This window comes from Pithys albifrons, chromosome 19 (assembly GCF_047495875.1).
Source record: "Pithys albifrons albifrons isolate INPA30051 chromosome 19, PitAlb_v1, whole genome shotgun sequence".
Taxonomy (NCBI): Eukaryota; Metazoa; Chordata; class Aves; order Passeriformes; family Thamnophilidae; genus Pithys; species Pithys albifrons.
In genome coordinates, this window is record NC_092476.1 from 8,334,873 (window position 1) to 8,353,176 (window position 18,304).

The window sequence follows — 18,304 nt, forward strand, 5'->3', positions numbered from 1 at the left end:
TTTTTCTTTCCTTATAGGCTTGATAGTTTTTCTTATTCAAACTGACAGCTCTTTCAGCCAGGATAAACCCAAGGATAACAGCTATGCATGTAGACACATCTGAGCACAGATCCAAGACCAGCCTCAGAAGGCGTCACCACCAGAGCTGAAAGAGCAGTGCATGGTGTTTGGTATTTTTACGTGGGGACCTGAGGCAGGTACCAGCCAGGGCCTCACCCCAGTAGCTGCCTGGAGCTAGACTCACCTTCTTCTCTCTTTGGTGGGCTCTCCATTGGCACCGGCTGTGGCTTTGGCTCTGCCAGGGGAGGCTGGGTGGGCAGGGGTGGCTCCGAGCTCTCCACCTGCCGTGCTGGTGGGGCTGAGACCTCAGCAGCCTTTGCTACCTGAATTTCCACACGCTTGGTGGCCGTGTCAGGCACAGGAGCGTTGGCTGTCTCAGCTCTTCGCTGGGGCATCTCCGGGATCTTTGATGCCGGTGCCTCCACCCTCCGGAGACCCGGCTCCTGCGGCTTGCCGAGGGTGATCTCAGTCCTCCTTGGGGTGGGCTCGGGGGGTTTGTGACCCAGCACATCTGCTCGTTTGAGGCCAAACCTTGACAACCCTGAGGTGGAGTTCTCCACCTGCTTGGATGAGATGTCAATGGAGATTTCTGTTCTTCTGGACACTGGTTCCGGCAGTTTGGGTCCAGAGAGCTCCACTCTCCTCAGAGGGGGCTTGGGTGACCTTTGGACTGTGGGTTCTGCATGTCGGGTGGATGGCTCCGAATTCCTGGCGCCAAGTTCCTGAAACTTCTGTGTGGAGCTGGACACAGTGGACCTGAGGAGTGTGTTTGGCGCCCGTCTTTGTGGGGTGGAGGAATTTGAAGACTGATCTACCTCCTCGACCTCAAATGACCTTTTCAGAGCTGAAAGACATGAAAAGGAGTTCAGAATTTAGTTACCATCCATCTGAGCACATCCAGAGATGCTTACAGACACTGTGCAAAGCTCGTAACTCCACTTCTGCTTCTTCATCTGAGGATTCACAAACCATTTAAGCAGGTGGGTACTGAGGGCCATGCTCTGCCTCTTCAGACAAGTTAGAAACCCAGGACCAACACTGGAACCAAGGCCAGGAAATTCAATTCCAGAGCTGAAATTATGCCCACACTGCCCTCCCTCTCACCCACGCCCCACAAATGCTCAGAGGGGAGCACATAGTCTTATTATAGCATGACAGAGAGGAGCAGAGCACTGGATTTAGGAGCAGCCAGTAATCCAGCTCCCAGTGCCTCCTTTCCCTCTCACATCCAAAGGATGCACAGATAAACACAGTCAGTAAAATCCAAACTGGGAACAGGACAAACCCAGGAGAGCACCAAACCCATATAAATGCAGTAAGAAAACCAAAGGTGGCAGCCACAGAAGCTCATATCCTTAAAAACAAACCGAGAGACCACATGAGCCAAAGGCTGAAGTGCTTTGAGTACCTGAGACTCTGACACAAGGAAGGGGCCAACTGCACCCATCAGACCTGCTCAACAGACTGCCCAGCCAGATGGAAACAACAGGCTGAACTGCATGGGAAGGGGAGGGAATGCAGAATGCTGCTGGATCCCATTCAAATGCCACAGGCTGCAAATACCTGCCCCATGTCTCACAGCACCCCGACAGGCACAGGGTCAGGGCAGGAGGAAGCATAGCCTCGGGGTCCCAAAGGAGCCTGCACAAGGTGAGGCTGAGCCAGCGTGGTGACAGCCTTGGCACAGTGACAGCCACGCTGCTAATGACCAGCACAAGCATCTGTCATGAGTCCACCCACCCCTTACATCAACGGGATAGTAACAGTGAGATTTAGCATCTAAAAACCTGGGCTTGAGATCCCACAGGATGCCATGATCCGGGGGAGAGACTGGAGCACAGCCTTTCCTTATCCCAGGATGTCCACCCACCCCTGGGGTGGAGCTAGAGGAGAGCCACCATGCAGGAAGCATCTCTGTTCTGACCCTCCAGGGCAGGGCCTGGGGACGTGGGGACCCTCCATCCCTCGGACACATCCGTTCTCTGGAGAGGAGCCATCTGTCAACGGCTGGGTCCAGCCGGAGGGACAAGGCGGGTCGTCCACGTGGCAGCCACCCCAGCTCTGCTCCACCATGGACTGTGAACACAGCTGCTGACAGCAGGCAGATGCAGCCACCTCTGTCCTGGCAGCAGGGACTGGGGACAGCCACGGTCATGTTCTGTGGCAGCAGCACACACAGTCCCAAAGGAGATGGTGGGGAAAACAGGAAAATGGAGCTGGGGCTTACATGTTAGATAAGCCATGCCATGAGGAGGCTCCCAGGGGTTAAAACACAAGGATACAGGCTTTGGGCTGCTTTCCCTTGTCTTTGGGAAACCAAAAACTTCAATATGAGTATCAGGCTGCAAAGACACCCTGAATAGGCACTGCAAAGCCTGGGACCAGGAGCCTCCCCATAATGCTGGGTATTAGTGACCCAGCAAAAGCCTCTCCATGCCCAGGGACAGACAGACATGGGCACACACACACATGTGCCCCCCTGTTGTGGTTCAGATCCTGACATGAGAAATGCTTGGAAGTGATGAGTGTCTGGGAGGGGCTCCCAAGGAAGGGTCCCAGCTGGCATGGATAGGGAGGGATGCACAGAGCAATTCAACCTCAATGTTTACCTGATGGGAACAGCATCACTGCTGCTTTGTGGCTACAACAGGGGAAAGCACAAAGCACAACGCATCATCCACTCTGTAAAACTCAGGAAGGGTCCCATGAAGGGCACCTCATGACAAAATGGTCTGTCCTGCATCTCAGAAATATTCAGAAATTGGTAGAAGGAGGGAGGGAGGCAGTAAAGAAAACCAATGATGCTTTTCCTCTAATTTATCCGCTGTTTCTGACTGCCAGGGAGACTTCCCAGTCATGTCATCACCATCTCACCGAGGTGTGATGCTCTGTGCAGCAGTTCCCACCTTGCAGTTCATGCTTGGCATGGCTCACACTCTGCAGGTCTGTGCCCAAGCCTCAGTTCTCAGCACCCTCAGAATAATTAATCCAAAAAAAGTCCCACACTTAAGAGCTTTTTCAATGTGTTCAAACTCCCAGGTCTCCAACACTGAGCTGTAGGTCAGACTCTCCAGCACAGGCTTTGTTATAGTTTTCCTTCTCCATTTACACACTTAATCCAGAAACTAACATTTTTGCTGTTTTTTTCCCCAAACCCCCAAGTTTAAAACAATGCACTGGCCAAGCCCAGTTTGTGTTTTACTGGAAAACAAAGAGAGCGGAAGGAACGACCCAACAGGGAGCCTTTCCCCGGCCTTGAGCAAAGCTGGGTGGGCAAGAGCAGCAGAGGACACGACCCCGCCAGGCACTGCCAGCTCCCTGGTGGATGGCATCATGGTTCTGTCCATGTCAGGCTCTTAAAACCTGCTTGTCACTCCTCCAGCCAGCCAGCTCAGTCTCCATCTACTCCCTTCAACAAGCAGCCCAATAATCTCATGAGAGATGTATCTTGAGGAACAGTTTGAGAGTAAATGCTCTCAAGGAACTCAAAGGCAAAGGAAATGCTGGCAAGGACTTCTCCTTAATGGACATTGCCCTGGAGATCTCTCAGTACAAAGTGGTTTGGGGATTTCTTTTTGACCCACTAATGATCTTTGGATACAAACAGCCCTGCTGACCTCCAGGGTTCATTGCATGAACCACATCCATCATCCCTGCTCCTCTGAGCCCCACTGCCACTTCCTAAAGAAATGGTGGTCACTCAATGGCAATGCTGACCCACATGGCCCTTTCTTTTGGCTTCTAACCCCTCAAAATGTCCCAAACCCATGGCAAAACTGCCCAGTGTCACCCATGTGGTCTTTCTGGAGCAGAGCCAGCCCTTGCCCTTATCGACGCGCTGGACTGAATACAACACCAAAAAATGGCTTTTTTCCAGGTCTTTCTGGGCTCTGTTGCAGAAAAGAGAAAAAGGTCAAAGCCCAGACACAAAGGGGTTCAAAAAGCCTAAGGGAGAGCTGCAAAACCATGATTACAGCTGCAGGAGACCTGAGCCATCCAGATAACACCTCCCATGTTGGCACTGCAGTCCCAACAGGCAATAAGGGGATACTGAGGGGCTGGGCAAGGAACTGTCATCCCAAATGAGGGTTAGAAGCGGCTCAGCAAAGTTTCTGACAGTAAAATGACAAGGACCCCCAGGTCTCAGTGGCATTCCCTCCCCAGGTGTGTCACTGACTTGCCTGAGGACAACCCAAGAGGTTTCTCACCCATGGCCTCTCTACAAGGTGGAGTGTCTACCTCATGCCTCTGGTTGCCCAGCTTGTCCTGCCAGCACATTTGTCCATTGCCCTGGATTCAGTGTGGTCTGAAGAAAGTCAAACATTGCAGACAGAAAGAAGAAGGACTATGAGCAACAGTTTGTGTTTCCATCTCTGAGACAGATACCCACTGCCATAAACATGATCCCTGGGAATGTCACCATCAGCAATAATGGCCCTTGGAGGAACCAAGCACAGCTGTAGCTCCCCTGCTCTGCATCACCTCTCTCCTCCTTGCAAGAGAAGAGAGAACCTCAGGAAGCAAAACAACTCTCAAAAAAAGAGAGAAAACTTATAAATAGCCTGTCCTGCCCAGAGCCAGGAAAGGAAAGTAAACAGCCTCTGCTCTAGATGACCCTCCTCTAGACTTCCTGCAGGGATGTGTCCCTATTCCTCACAGCAGGAGCCAAAGCAAGGCAATGCTGCAGGATCCCTCACCCCATTCCCACCTGGACAGTGCCAGGGTTCCACACCAACAGTCATGGTTTTGCTCCAGGTCCCCATGGGTCCCTATATCCCACAGCCTGGACCACAGTGTCCCTGCCCCAAGCAAGGTCCAAGCTGGCCATGCTGCAGGGCTATCCCTACTATCATATTTTCCAGGGGATTTTTGGTGCTAGCAGGTCTTCCCCAGCCCTGTCGGCAGCATCTGATCTGCTGGTCAGTGTCAGAGGCAGCTGGCAGGGAAAAAAGAGGAGGTGACAAGCATCACCCTTCCTTCTGTTCCTCTGGAGGTGTGTGCCCATGAGGCCTGAGCACAGAACAGCACTACCATCAGCACATGCTTCCTTTTAACCAAGTCCACATCAACTCAGGTATCTCTAGTTCATTGCGGAGCATGGTAGCTCCCCTCCCAAAGCAGGGAAAGCCCAAAATCCCCTAAAATGAGATTTCCAAGAGCTTCCCATCAGATGCAACCTCTGCCACTGCCAGCCTCTGCCCAGCATCATCATGTCTGGGCTGGGAACTGCTCACTGTGGTGCCCCTTTGGGGGCCAAACCTTTGCAAACCTCTCCAGGTTATGGCAGCAGCCATGGCCCCACTCTGCAGGGCCAGCTCTAAAAAATACCACTGTTAATCCTGTTGGATGAGGGAGGAGGGAAGCACTGAGATGGTACCAAGATGGCCCTGCTGGCTGAGCACAACAGCACCCGCTCCTGAAATCCTCCAGTCTTGACCCAAACATGGCCTCTGCCAGGCCAGCACCTTTTGGCAAGAAATATGTGTCTTTATCACTGGCTCAAACACTTCCCCAGCAAGCACAGGGCCTGAGAATGAGCAAAACATTTCTTTCTTTTTCTCTTTTCTGCAGCAAGCAGTGCTGGGGATGGCTGCACAGTGTGGTCACTGTGTCCTCCCGGTCACCCCATGGCCACGAACCAGCAGGTCACACGCCATCAGTTAAAAGTCTCTTTAGGGATGTTGTAAATTGGGATGAAGGGGCAGAGGTCTGGTTCAAATCCCAGCAGATCATACAACAGTCAAGATTCTTCCAGAGAAGTCACAAGCGAGTGGTACAGTCAGGGACTCCCATCTACATGCTGCTCTCTAGAAGGTGAGTCCCTCCTTGGGGCTCCTGGCCAAGCCAAGGGTGCCCAGATGCTGTGAAGGGCTCTGGCTTCTGCCCAAGGGCTCCACATGTCCTGGTGGGAAACACTGGAGCACACAGCATGCTGCCACCACGGCTCATCCTGCTCTGCAGCCTGGCTCTGGGCACCCTAGGGGGGTCAGTGAGGAAACATCTGGAACATCTGCTCCTTCTTTCTTCCCTTTTTAAACAGAATATCCCAGTAACAGTCCAGGGGATGCTTTATACAAGGAAACCTCTATGCACAGAGCTCAAGAGGAGACCAAAATAAACAACAAGAGATGCTAAGTCCTCTGGGATCTGCTTCCCAACCGGAGCCTCCGGCTCTGTCGCAGCCACAGCCCCCAACTGCTTTCCATTAAACTTCCTCTGCCCCTCACGTGGTCTCTGTAACCCAGGGGTTGTATTTGCTTGCTTGCTTAAGCACAGAAAGCTTTCCTTGGGTTTTTTTGACACATAAGAGCCTTTTGGGACCGGGGCAGGCGGGTGCCCTGTTATTTCCCACAGTACAATGGCACTGTTTGAGAGCACGGACTTTCTCTAAACTGCTACCAGATGGCCACCTCCTGTTCCTGGGGAGGAAAGGGGGGAGGCTGCAGGTCTCATCTTTCAAGGAACCCTTGGAAACCCAACACAGCATTAACTGCTCATGGCCCTGAAAGCTTCCCAGACCCCTGTCACCAGGCAGCAGGATGCTCGCAGAGGTTTTCTGGCTCAAGCTGAGTGCAAAGAGAGTGTTCCCTCACTTTGCCACAGAGCCATCTGGGTTTGGCTTATCCAAACCTACCATCCACAATGCTGCTGAATAGCTGCCACCATCCATAACAGAGATGGATGCATTTGAGAGAACTAAAGACTCAGTTACACGGATGACTAGAGTGTTCTTCATATACCTACAGAGCATACCCACTGTATATTAAACCTGAATGTCCCACAGCAGAAGGGAAAAGGAACTGCACCCCTTCAGAGAAGGATATCTCTACCCCATCCTCAGTAACAAGGTGCTCCCAACTCCAGCTTTCTCAAGGTTTCTAGTCATCAATATCAGAAAGAAGTTAAGAGTTGCTGGATCCCCTTCCTGTACTTTCACCAGGAGGCTTCACACTTTTCTTTTACCAATAAACCAGCCCTGCCACAATACATATATAAGACATACATATATAAACAACAATCTGCTGTTGTAGTTTGACTCTCACACTGTGTTGGGTCAGTTTATGAATGGTTTATGTACAAATAAATCCTCTCACTGACTTCACCGACAGCATTCAAAGGAAGTTTCAATAAATTGCAAGGTCTGACGTGACTCACGTGTAGAAGATAACACAGACAACGTGCTGTCAATATGCAGGGCCTTCTTCAACTGTGTAAACAGTATTAAGAGGGAGTTACAGTGGAAATTTGATGTCAGGGCTGTGACATCAAGCCAAAGCTCTTCAAGCAGCATTTCTCTCACTCACAGTAAGCTATAAAGCAGCCCAAGGCCAATGCAGCAAACCTCTCATTTCCCAGAAATGAACATGCAAAAGTAAAGTTGGGACAAGAATAGAAAAATAAATAAAATCCATGCTCAGATTAACTCACAATCCCAGCTTTCCAGTCTCTATAATGCAGTTCTCAAAAGATTTTAGCTTGATTCTCTGTTACACTTTGGTTTATATAACCATTAGCCCCCAGCAAATGTTTCCAGATCAAACCAGTGTGTTTTACATCCCTTATATTCATTTCATTCTTGTACATAAAATTACATAAAACACAGGGTATCCAGCCCAGCAGATTGCATTACTGGCTCTGCCACAGGCTCACTCCAGCTTCTGCCTCCGCTCTGTGCTCCAGTTTCCTTTCACAAGGGGAGGAGGAAGGAGAGAAATAAATCTTTTCTGAGCCTCCCAGGGGACTGCAGATTTGGTTTGGTTTACTAATATTTCTAAAATGTCTTAAAATAATTACCCAGAGACAAAAGTGTGATGCAGATGGTCTTGCAGATCTCAGACTGCTGTGTACTGGTGCCACAGATGCCACCCCCACGAGTCATGACTCTCAGCACACATACAGGGGACATAGAGAGTGACTTAGCTGGGTGACCACCCTCGGTGGCGGGGACTGGGTGATTAAATCATGTAACTGCCCACTTGAGAAGATGCTTTGATGGATGGTGTTGCAACATGCTGGTTAAAAATCTATAGAAAAGGGTAAATTAGTAAAAGAGACTAAAGAAGGGACCCAGAAGCCATTCAGCCCCACAGCACTGCCCACACTGCCCCTCACCCAGGCTGCACTCCCCACTGTTTCCTGGTGTCACTGCAGCCAGTTCTGATGACTCTGTTGGAGGGGACACTCAGCACTGAATTGTGAGCAGTTGTCCAAATGTCCTGAAGGCTGGCAGAGAGCAGAACACTCCTCCTTCCTCCTCCCTAGTAAACTAAACGTGCTTTAAAAAAAAAAATCCATCCTTTTTACATTTCCCCATATTTCCACTTCAAGTGATCAAGATGAAAGAAAGACTGAAGTCCCAAGCCCAGTCCTCACCACACTCCTTGCCTCCCAAACCAGCCCAGCAGACCAGTGCCAATGCCCTCACCACTAACGCTTGCCACAGTTCCCAGGGCTGGGACATGTTGGAAGGCACCCAACTGACCAGCAGCAAGGGGCTGTACAATTTCATGATGTTCACTCCAAGTGCCACCTCTTCTGCCAGGAGGAGGGTGTGGTCACAGTATCCCCTGCCCTGCAACCCACGGGAGGCTGCCTGACACTGGCAGTGCCCACACCCAGCCAACAGGTGGGCATCCCACTCCTAATAGCCCTAACTTGGGTACCAGCAACAGGGTCTACAATTGCACCACTGAAAGGGTGCAGGGGGACAGCCCTCACATGGCATCTCACATTTTGGCGAATCAGCCAAGAGCCAGCTTGGATGGACACCGCACATGGGCCACCACTCTGTGTCCCCAGGAGACCCAAGGGCTGAGCTCCATCCAGCAACCTCAGAAAAGCAATCAGGGTAAAAGCCTGAGTCACAGCCATCAGGAGATGAGAGCTGTTTAGAGTAAGTTGAAGGCAGCAACAAACCCCTTCTTGCCCAAGGGATCCTCCTGATCAGCATTATTTGAGGCAGAGAAGGAAGATAGGAGGGCTCTCCCTGCACTGGCACCAGCATGGTAGGTGGGTGCAAACTGCTGCTGCCTCCATCAGAGGGGTGCCAGGACCAAACAATACCCTGACAGGTATGAACTAAGAGGTGGCCAGGACACATCCCTGTCCCCAAGCTGAAGGGTATGACAGCTCACCCTGTCCCACAGAGTTCCCCTGATGGACCCCAACCCCCACCAAACAGGAACTGGACTCAAACCAATTGATTCACTTTACGGGCTTAACCAGGATTTAGGATCACTTGGCTTGTTGCCTCCACATCCCATCTCTAAAGACCAGAAAGGTGCCAGAGCTCACTGCAGCAGGAGGAGGTAGGGAGGCTGGGAGAGCCTGCATAATCATCCTGCAGAAAGATGCTGTCTTAAATATCAAAGTCAGAAACACAAATATCTGGAGTGATTATGGGCTCTGAAGTCTCCATTATTGTGTTTGGATTTATGACAAGTTCCAGTCCAGGCTTTTGTGGCTGCTGTCTGCATCCTGGCTCCTGGGAAAATGGGCTGAGCAGCTCCCTGCTAGGAAGGCCAGCAAACCAGAAATTAAAACAGCACCCAGCAAGGCCACAGGACACCCAGAGGTACCAGGACTCTCAGACTCAGGTCTGCTGGCATGTATTGGCCAAGAGACAAAGTCATGGTCACTCAAATCTCTAAGTTATGACCCAGCATGTTCTAGAGGTGCTTCTTACTCACTTCACCACCCTAAACCACCAAGAGGCAATGAACAAAGAATAGAGCATTGTAGGCGAGTTCCTTACTAAAGGAAAGATGCTACCATGGTCCCAGAAACTGTTGAGTACTTGAAGAGTCAGTATGGTGTACGTGCTCCAAGCCTTGACTCACATCCCGGCACCAGCAGTGCACTTGCACAACTGAAGCAGCTGCCCTGGATCCAGTGTTATGTCTCATCCTCTCTCTGTCCCTCCCCACTCAGACACTTCTGAAAGGTTTCTTTATGATTAGAGCAATGCTGTGCTCACTCTGTCCAAAACTAATCCCAAATGGAAAGCAAGAGCTCACCTGTACCAGCCAACACTGGAAGCCCTCCATGCTGGCACAGAGCCAAGGACACTCTGCTCTGTGCTGCAGTGGTTGCCCGTCCCCAAGGACACACAGCCCAGCCCTCCTTGCATGAGATGATTACAAAAAACAGTAGGACAATTCTAGATCCTAACTGGGGCCAGAGGCTATCCCCAGAGTCCAGCTCATGTGGACAGAGAGATCCACATCCTGTTCTTCCCTTTCCCACTCTCTCACAACCTTTTTATTCCCAATGAATTAAAAAAACATAGGGAAAAAGTCAGACCACAACAGCAGATCTCCACTGCTGAAACTAGGCAGATGAGGGTGTTTGACTCTGTTGGCTTGAAGGCCAGATCTGCAGGGGAAGATACAACTTCTGCTGGGGAAGGCACAAAGCCTCCCTTCCCACAGGCACCTTCCGCTGGCTCCTTCCTTTCCTACCACATGATGATTTGGCAGAAAACTCACATGCATTCCATCTCTTGTCTCAGATTAAAAAATGTAGATAAGAAGAATGGAAAAAGAGAGAAAACTCTCTGAAGTGGCTGTAAAGCTCAGCTTTGAGGATATCAGAGGTGACTCTGCTGTCTCAGAGCAGCAGCTACATCAATCAGTGGCCCTGCCTCTGCCCACGCTGAGCTGGTGATGAAGAGCTGCAGGAGAGACTAGTTTCAGCATGACTTTTTGGGGACAGCCCAGGAAATCCAACAATTGACATTCAGGAGCTTTGCTTCACTCCTAGAGTTGAGATGATCCAAGATGTAATCGGAAAGGTCTTTTTGCGTTTCCTTTTCCAGGCATTGAACCTCAGCACACGTGGGACCGTTAGTCACACTCTCAGCCTCCCAGCCCACTCCCGTGCGTGCGAGCCCAGCCCAGAGCTCATCCTGCAGATCTTTAGGCTGGACTTACAGGAGAGACCTTGAATCCAAGTGAGATGCTTACACAAACACAAAACACATCCCATCTCCAGGGCTTTTCACTACACTGAATTCAAGCCACATCACCCACATAACACTGTGACTGTCCCGCTGGCACGTTCCTGCTAATATTAGCAGCAGGGCTGAGTCGCAGTATCCGCAGCACGCGGCAGCAGCTGCTCCCCACGGCAGCAGGCACGCAGGATGCACCACAGCCATGTGTCCCACAGACATCCTGGGCATTTGCTCAAGGAAATTTTCAGGACAAGTCCGTAAGTTTCATGCACATAGAGAAGCCTATTTATAATGCAGCCCCCTCCTGAAAATGACCTGGGTGATAGTTTTTTGATGAACCTTAAAACCAAGACATGACTTAGCATGAGTTTGTACCTCATGAGACAAAGTCTGCTGCTGAAATACTAAAAATATCCTGCAATAGGTGCTGAGAGAAGTTACATGTCTGTAGTGAAAGTGTGCAGTAGTAGGCAAGAATAAATAAAAATAGCTAGAGAAGCCTTCCAGTCAGCAGTGCCATGTACTGGCATGGCTGCAGGATCCCTGTCCTCAGTGTCCAGCTCCACAGCACTGCCCAGGCTCACCCACCAGAAAGCACATGTTCCCTGAGGGAGCTGGGCTATGAGAAAGGAGAAAATCAGGGACTAAAAATCATCAACAAATGCTGTTCCATGGTTTTTGCCAGAGCAAAGCTGCCAGCCTGTTCCCCCACCAAGATCTACCTCCAGACAACACACTGAACCCCTGGGCACCCTCCTGCCTCTTCCTGCTCAGCATTTCCACCACGCACAGCTTTACACCCACTATGATGGTTTGTGTTTCAACACTGTGAGGAAATGAATCTGCTGTTGACTGACAGCACTGGCAAAGGCAAGGAGTGCTCAGCATCGCTGCTGCCAACTCACCACCAGCAACTGCCAGCAAAAGCACACCTCAGTTATCCCTGGGACTCTGCTCAGCAGCAGCCACATTCCCACCAGGATGAGGGGCTGGAGCAGATCTCTTCTGTCTACCAGGCAGTAGATACTCAGTGCACAGCACTTTACACCTTCAGCAGGAAGACAAGCACCACACTGTGGAGTTACCTTTGGGCTTTGTCACAACCAATCAAAGCTGTGAGCAGGAACATCCACCTTCTCTGTAGACATCAACAATCCCATATCACCCAGTCTGAGCTGGATGAGGGTGGTTTGGGGTGCACACAATGTTAACAACACTGCACAAGTGTCACACTACCTGAGTTGATTTACCACTAGAATTTCCCTTCTCTGAAACTCAGAGGTCCATGTCTGAGACCCTTGGGAGCTGAGGGATCCACAGCCCCCTCTGAGGCAGACATGAGCTTGGGAAGCCCTGCTGCAACCACAGCTGAACCAGCCATACTTCTGAAAACCTGCCAAAATCAATAAACCCAGGGGCAGAACTATTATGCTTTGTAAATCCTGGCAAACCACAGACCTAATGATGCTCTCCCCCATTAGAAACAAAAAAATAATCTTGTCATTCAAATAAGAGGGATTAGAATCACAGAATGGTTTGGGTTGGAAGAGACTGTACAAATCATCTAGTTCCAACCCCCTTGCCTTTGCCATGGACAACTTCCACCAGAAAAGGTTGCTCACAGCCTCATCCAACCTGGCTTTGAACTCTTCCAGAGATGGGAAATCCACAATTTCTCTGGTCAGAAGTCTACAGACTTTTCTAGCGGCCTTCCCACAGAACCTGCTGGTCAATGCAAGGTGGGTACATGTTCTGCTGCCTGGATGCCACCAACCCCATGGCATCATCATGCACAAGAACACAGTTTGTTGGGCTTTCTTTCCTTTTCACATGTTGCTTTGATTTGGAAACTAAACTGGAATTGAGTACCTCCTACTGCTTCCCTCTCCCAAGGGGCCCTCACATCTCCTCAGGCTCACAGAGACTGGCAGCTCCACAGTCAAGGCTGCAACTCCCTGTCTGCCACAATCCAGCAGAGACAAGAAACCTATGGGTCCTATGCCAGGCAGAGATGCTACAAGGAAAACAGGCAGGAAGGACCAGGGTGACTGGGGAGGGCAGGCAGCGTGTGGCCAGCAGGAACAAAGAAGGCACTGGGTGATCTGGTGTTTCTGCTCCATGGCATTTTTGGCTGATCTTTCCTGCTTGGCCAGGGGCCGCCCGGGGTTGAGATACCCACCCAGCAGACAAGAACACTCCATCTCCTGCCCTACAGGCTAGAGATTAATTGCCTTGTTCTTGGGAAGCTGCAGTGCAAGACAGAAAGATAATTAAATTGTGAAACAGTAGCCCAGATCCCTGCTCAAGGGCAAGGCCGGACCTTTTGGCTGGAGATGCACAAAGCTCTCCCACAGCCTCTCCCTCTGCACGGGCAGGAACTATAAAGCGCTCCATGCCCTGAAAAACACGGCACTGCGGAGCGGCTCGGTGCCACCGAGGAGCACACGCAGCCTGCACAAGCAGCCCCGGGGCCCGCAGCAGAGCCTTTATCATTCCCAAGTAGGGAATTACTCATTCTTCAGAGATTTAAATGCAATTGGGGCAGGCGCGAGGAAAGCCGTAATTACATCAGCGCTCGGAGCCCCGCGGTGAAGCTCACGCGTCCCCCAAGGACAGTTACAAAGGCGCCCTTGAACCCCAAGTGCCAACAGATGGTGTGTTCGAGTCGCTCTCTGCGTCCCAACACTTCCTAGTCCCAATCTTCCGAAGGGACGTGACTTTCCTCAGCGTCCTGCTGTGCCCTCCACTCCCAGCTTCAGAGGCTGGAAGTAGAGGACATGAACACGTCTAAACCCTATGACAAGGACTGCTGAGACCCCAACTTTGCCACCCGTTTCCTGCCTGACCTGGAAGAAGAACCCTTGTGCTCTCAGTTTCCTCAGCTACCCAGCAGGAAAAACACCCCGGCGCTCCTTCCCGAAGGAAAGGCTGGATTCTCCAGGAGGCGGTGAAGGCGGCTCAGCCTATGGCCGTGCACGCGCAGCCCCTGGATAAGCTTTCACCGCGGCCCCCAGATCTCCGCTATTTCTTGTGGGCTTTTTTTTTTTTCTAGAAACCGCTGCACAAAGCTCAGATTGGGTCGCTGCCAGGACGTGCGAGTGCATAAGGGACGGAGCTGCTCTTCCAAAACTCTGCTCGGGAAGATGAGCTCCCCCGAGCAGATCTCTCAACGCCTGCTTCAGAGACAACCCCCCAGTCCTCTTCTGCCTGTCTCTGACTCCCAGACCCATCTGGCAGCAGCACGCTTCCCGCTACCTTTTTTTTTTTCCCTGAAAAAGCCAGAATAGCGGGCAAGAGGCGCAGACCCGGGGAAAAGCCATCCCCATCCGCACACCAAGGGGATCCTCCATCAGAGGGCAAGGCAACGCTCCAGGCGGCTGGAGCTCTGCCATGGGACAACTGCAGAGCTCTCTAGGGCGGGCAGCTCCCGCTATGGGGATATGGGAAACTTGGGATCGTTATCCCAGCTATTCCAGAACTGTGTTTGCATCCCAAAGCTAGGAGTCGATAGAAGGGCCAGTGCCTGGGTTTTTTCAGACTTTCAGTCGGTTGTTTTCAGCTGAAAAGACTACACCGATCAACTCGGGAAAAGCAGAAAGAGAAAAACATCCCGTAAGACTCTGCCTTGGCAGACACCACCGGGCGCAACCGCTCCGGACAAAAGGCACCGCCGTTCACTGGGATGCCACTCCTGGGGCGCGCCCCGCTCCTTCCAGCCCTCCCCCCTTCTCGGGGTGACACCCCCGGCCGCGGCCAGGGTCCCCCGGAACCGCCAGCAGCGGGGGCAGAGGCAGCAGCCGGGCCCCGCTCCGGGGAGAGCCGAGCCGAGCTCATCCCGCTCCGCCCCGCGCCCCAAAAGCAGCTTTCCCGGCGCGCTCCATCCCTGGGGCCACCCACCTTCGAAGTCGGAGATGATGCCCTCCAGGTGGGCGCTGACGGCCGGGTCGGTCATGGCGGGGCGCGGGGCGCTGCCCCCCGGCTCCGCGGGTGCGCAGCCGCCGCCGCCTGCGGCCGAACGAATGGCGGAGGGCGAGCGGCTGCGGCCGCCCCCCGCCCCGCCGGGCAGCGAGCCATGCCCCCGGCCCGGCCCAGCCCGGCCCAGCCCAGCCCGGCACGGCACGGCCCCTCGCCGCGCACTGGCTGCTCCCCACGCCCGTCACGCCGCCCGCCCCTCCGCGGCCCCGCGGGCGGGACCCCCGCACGCCCCGCACCTCCGCGATGGGTAGGAGGGTGGAAGGGGCACCTCACGGAGCCCAGGCGGGAGCCGGGCACTGCTCATCGTGCGGGGCTCGAGCGCGTCCCGCATCCCACGGGAGCAGCACAGCAGAGAGGACGGGCTGAACGCCTGAGCCCCGTGCCCCTCTGTGCCCCCTCGGCACGGAGCCCCCGCTAAGGAGTAACAGCGTGCGGTAAAAACGCAGCTCTGTGCCACCAAGGGGGTGGAACCAGCCCAAACGGGTGGGTCACACCCTCGCTGTTCTCCAGCACTGAAAACCCTATAGCTCTTCAGTTTGCCCTTCTTTGGAAAGGGACATCTCGGCCACCCTCCGTTTTGTAACTTCTCAAAATCAAAGCAGCACTAGAACCAGTTGTGCTAACCCATCACTGCCAAATCCAAACAGCCAGCTCTGGAAAACCACCACTGCAGCGGCAGAAGGCGCTGCAAAACTTGTCCCGAAGCTCAGCTGGCCATGACTGCAGTGAGCACCGAGCCCCCCAACGCTGCCACAGCTCGCTCCACTCCAGACAGAGCCAGCGAGGCAAAGCCCCAGCTCTGGGCACTGACACGAGCCCCGTCCATGGCACTGCTGCCTCCTCCCCACCTCTCACACACTCTCAGCCTGAGCATCTCTCTCCCCCCCTATCTGATGTTTCTCCCTTCCCGTGTTGATTCAGATCCTGCCCTCCTGACCCTCTTTTATCCTCCCCACCCTGTGTTTTAATAGCATCATTTCAAAGTGATGATACCCACTGAAATGTGTCCAGGCACATCAACAGGAAAAAAAAATGGTGGGTTGGGCTTTTAGTCCACTTTGGGTGTGCCATAAAGAAAAATCATGCAAAACAGTAGTACTATTACCATCTGTTACTGCAGAAAGTACATGCACTGATGTCACACTAAATTTCACACTGTCAAAGGCTGCAAACACCACAGACTCCCCAAGACTGTACAAGAACCAGAAAATGAAACCAACAATACCAAGTTCCCAGACTCAACAAGCTCCAGGTTTTCCACACTGTTAATAGCTTGAGATTTTAATCCAAGGAAAGGCATTACTTGAAAACATCAGAACTGCTTAAACAGTCTTGAGAATGCATTTTAAAATAGAGATATGGTATTTCATGGTAGATACAGTGGGTTTTTCCCTCTTTGACAGGCAGCAGTGCTCAGCTCTTTCACTTCTCACTCTCGTGGTGATGTCAGAAACCAACATATTGCAGAAGCACAGGGAGGACCAGGCTCTGCATCTCTGAGCATCACAAGATGGAAACGAAAATGCCTCCCCATCCACTCTTTGTAAAGCTCCTTGGCATCTTCCCTGTCTGAACACCACTACCTGTTCCCAGTGCCTTGAAGGAAAACAAGAATGAATGTGGACCTGTGGCTGCTGTGACACTGAGCTCAGCATCCAGGTGCTGGACACCCCTGCTGGTCCCACCACCGTGACCTGCATCTCTACCATCGATTTTTGAAAGAAAGTGACTTTATTTTTCTCTTCCCAAGCTCTCATATGCAGGTCACATCCCCAATCCATTTCAAACAGGTAAAAATGTAACTGTTAATAATTAACCGTGTTACTGATTAAGGAAAAAAAAGCCACTTCGTTAAAAACTATGGAAAAGCAGACCTTAGATCAGCCTTTTATGAAGGCTGTTAAGCACCCTAACAGTCCTGGCACACCCTCATCACAAGGCTATAGAATAAGTTTAAAGTGGGAAAATATGAATTAAGCAAGAGAAATTAAAAATCATTATTGCAAAAAATATTTCAAAGACTAATAGGGTCATTCTGAGGAAGGACCAAGCACATTTTTTGATGTTCAGTGTTGCAAATCACGTAAGATTCAGTGTCTGACCCACTACCTGGAGTCTGGTGGCCCTCTCTGAACTAGGTCACACAGAAACTGGTGTGACACCGTGATGGGGATTACGTTTTGAGGTCAACTGGAGTCAAGAAGTAAAACCACTAGAAAAGAAAAGCCTGCTTGATGGATTACGAGTGGTGAGTGTCCCAATGACATCTGCTGGTCTCATGGACCTGGTGAAGAAGCTCAAAACTCTTCAGCAGAAGAGTTTGAGGCAGTTTGGTTTAGTCCCAGTTCCCTGGGTCACTGTGTTTCCTAAGCAAAGATGACAATATCATCCTGGATCTAATAAAAGTTTAGCAAATCAACCGGCCTTGAAGAGAGCCCCAAGAAGTGTGAAATAAAATATCTGGACTATAAGGAGGAGTTCCTTTTCATTAAAACCAGCTGGTAATATTGCACCCATGTGCACCTAAGGCACTGAGAAGGGGAAAGAAAGATGGAAAATTACAGCAACTAAAGTATAACAAGAATATCCAGAGCTCTAATAGTAAATATTTAAAGGAGGAAGGTATGTAAACAGCTCACCCCACAGCACATAGCCCAAGTGCCTGCTAGTAAGGAGGAGCAAGCTTTCCTCCAGGGAGATAAGCCATCCTTCACTCTTTTGGAGAACTTCTTGCCCTTTTATCTGATATAGCCATGTCAGAGGCACAGCTTTACCTGAGTGCCAGACTAAAAAAATCAACCACTTGTCAAACCTGCACATAACCAAAAACCATTTCATCTGGTTTTCTACCTGCATCCTTAGCCCAGAAGCTTCTGTTCAGCTAAATGCTTCTTCTAGAAAGGCAGACAACCCTCGGAAGCTGAGCACCCATCCCAGAGGGATCTGCCTCCTCCCCTGGAATTTGTTTTTGGGGTTCCCTGTCAGCACAGCACAAGACTGTGTTGTACTGCTCATACAAATGCAGTTTTGGCACAGCCCCTACTTTGCCCTTTTCTGGTTGATTGAGGAGACTGAGCATCCTGAGCCTTCTGCTGATGAAAAAATCTCCCACACTGATCACATCACCTACACTCCCTTTGATCAAATAATCAGGTTCTTCTGTTCTTGCATCAGGTATTTCCCTCAGTCACTTACTTGGCTTTCCTTTCTCCCATATTTCACTAGTGTTGGGCATCAGTTTTTAATTTTTATCTTAAAAGAGAAGGAACTGACTTTTTAAAAGGAAAAGAGCAGATCACATCTCTACTGCCATTT

General features: G+C 51.3%; 1 protein-coding gene across 5 annotated transcripts in view; it reads right to left on the reverse strand.

Moving 5' to 3' along the window:
- Positions 1 to 18,304, reverse strand: part of SEPTIN9 (septin 9) — a 146,638-nt gene that overhangs the window by 55,109 nt on the left and 73,225 nt on the right. For 4 of the 5 annotated variants that reach the window (XM_071573395.1, XM_071573394.1, XM_071573398.1 and 1 more), the window contains one exon: positions 245 to 904. In XM_071573395.1, coding sequence (XP_071429496.1) covers positions 245 to 904 — 660 coding nt within the window. Of the gene's footprint in view, positions 1 to 244; positions 905 to 14,911; positions 15,131 to 18,304 lie in introns of those variants that run through there. The other variant, XM_071573396.1, reaches the window with a different exon arrangement.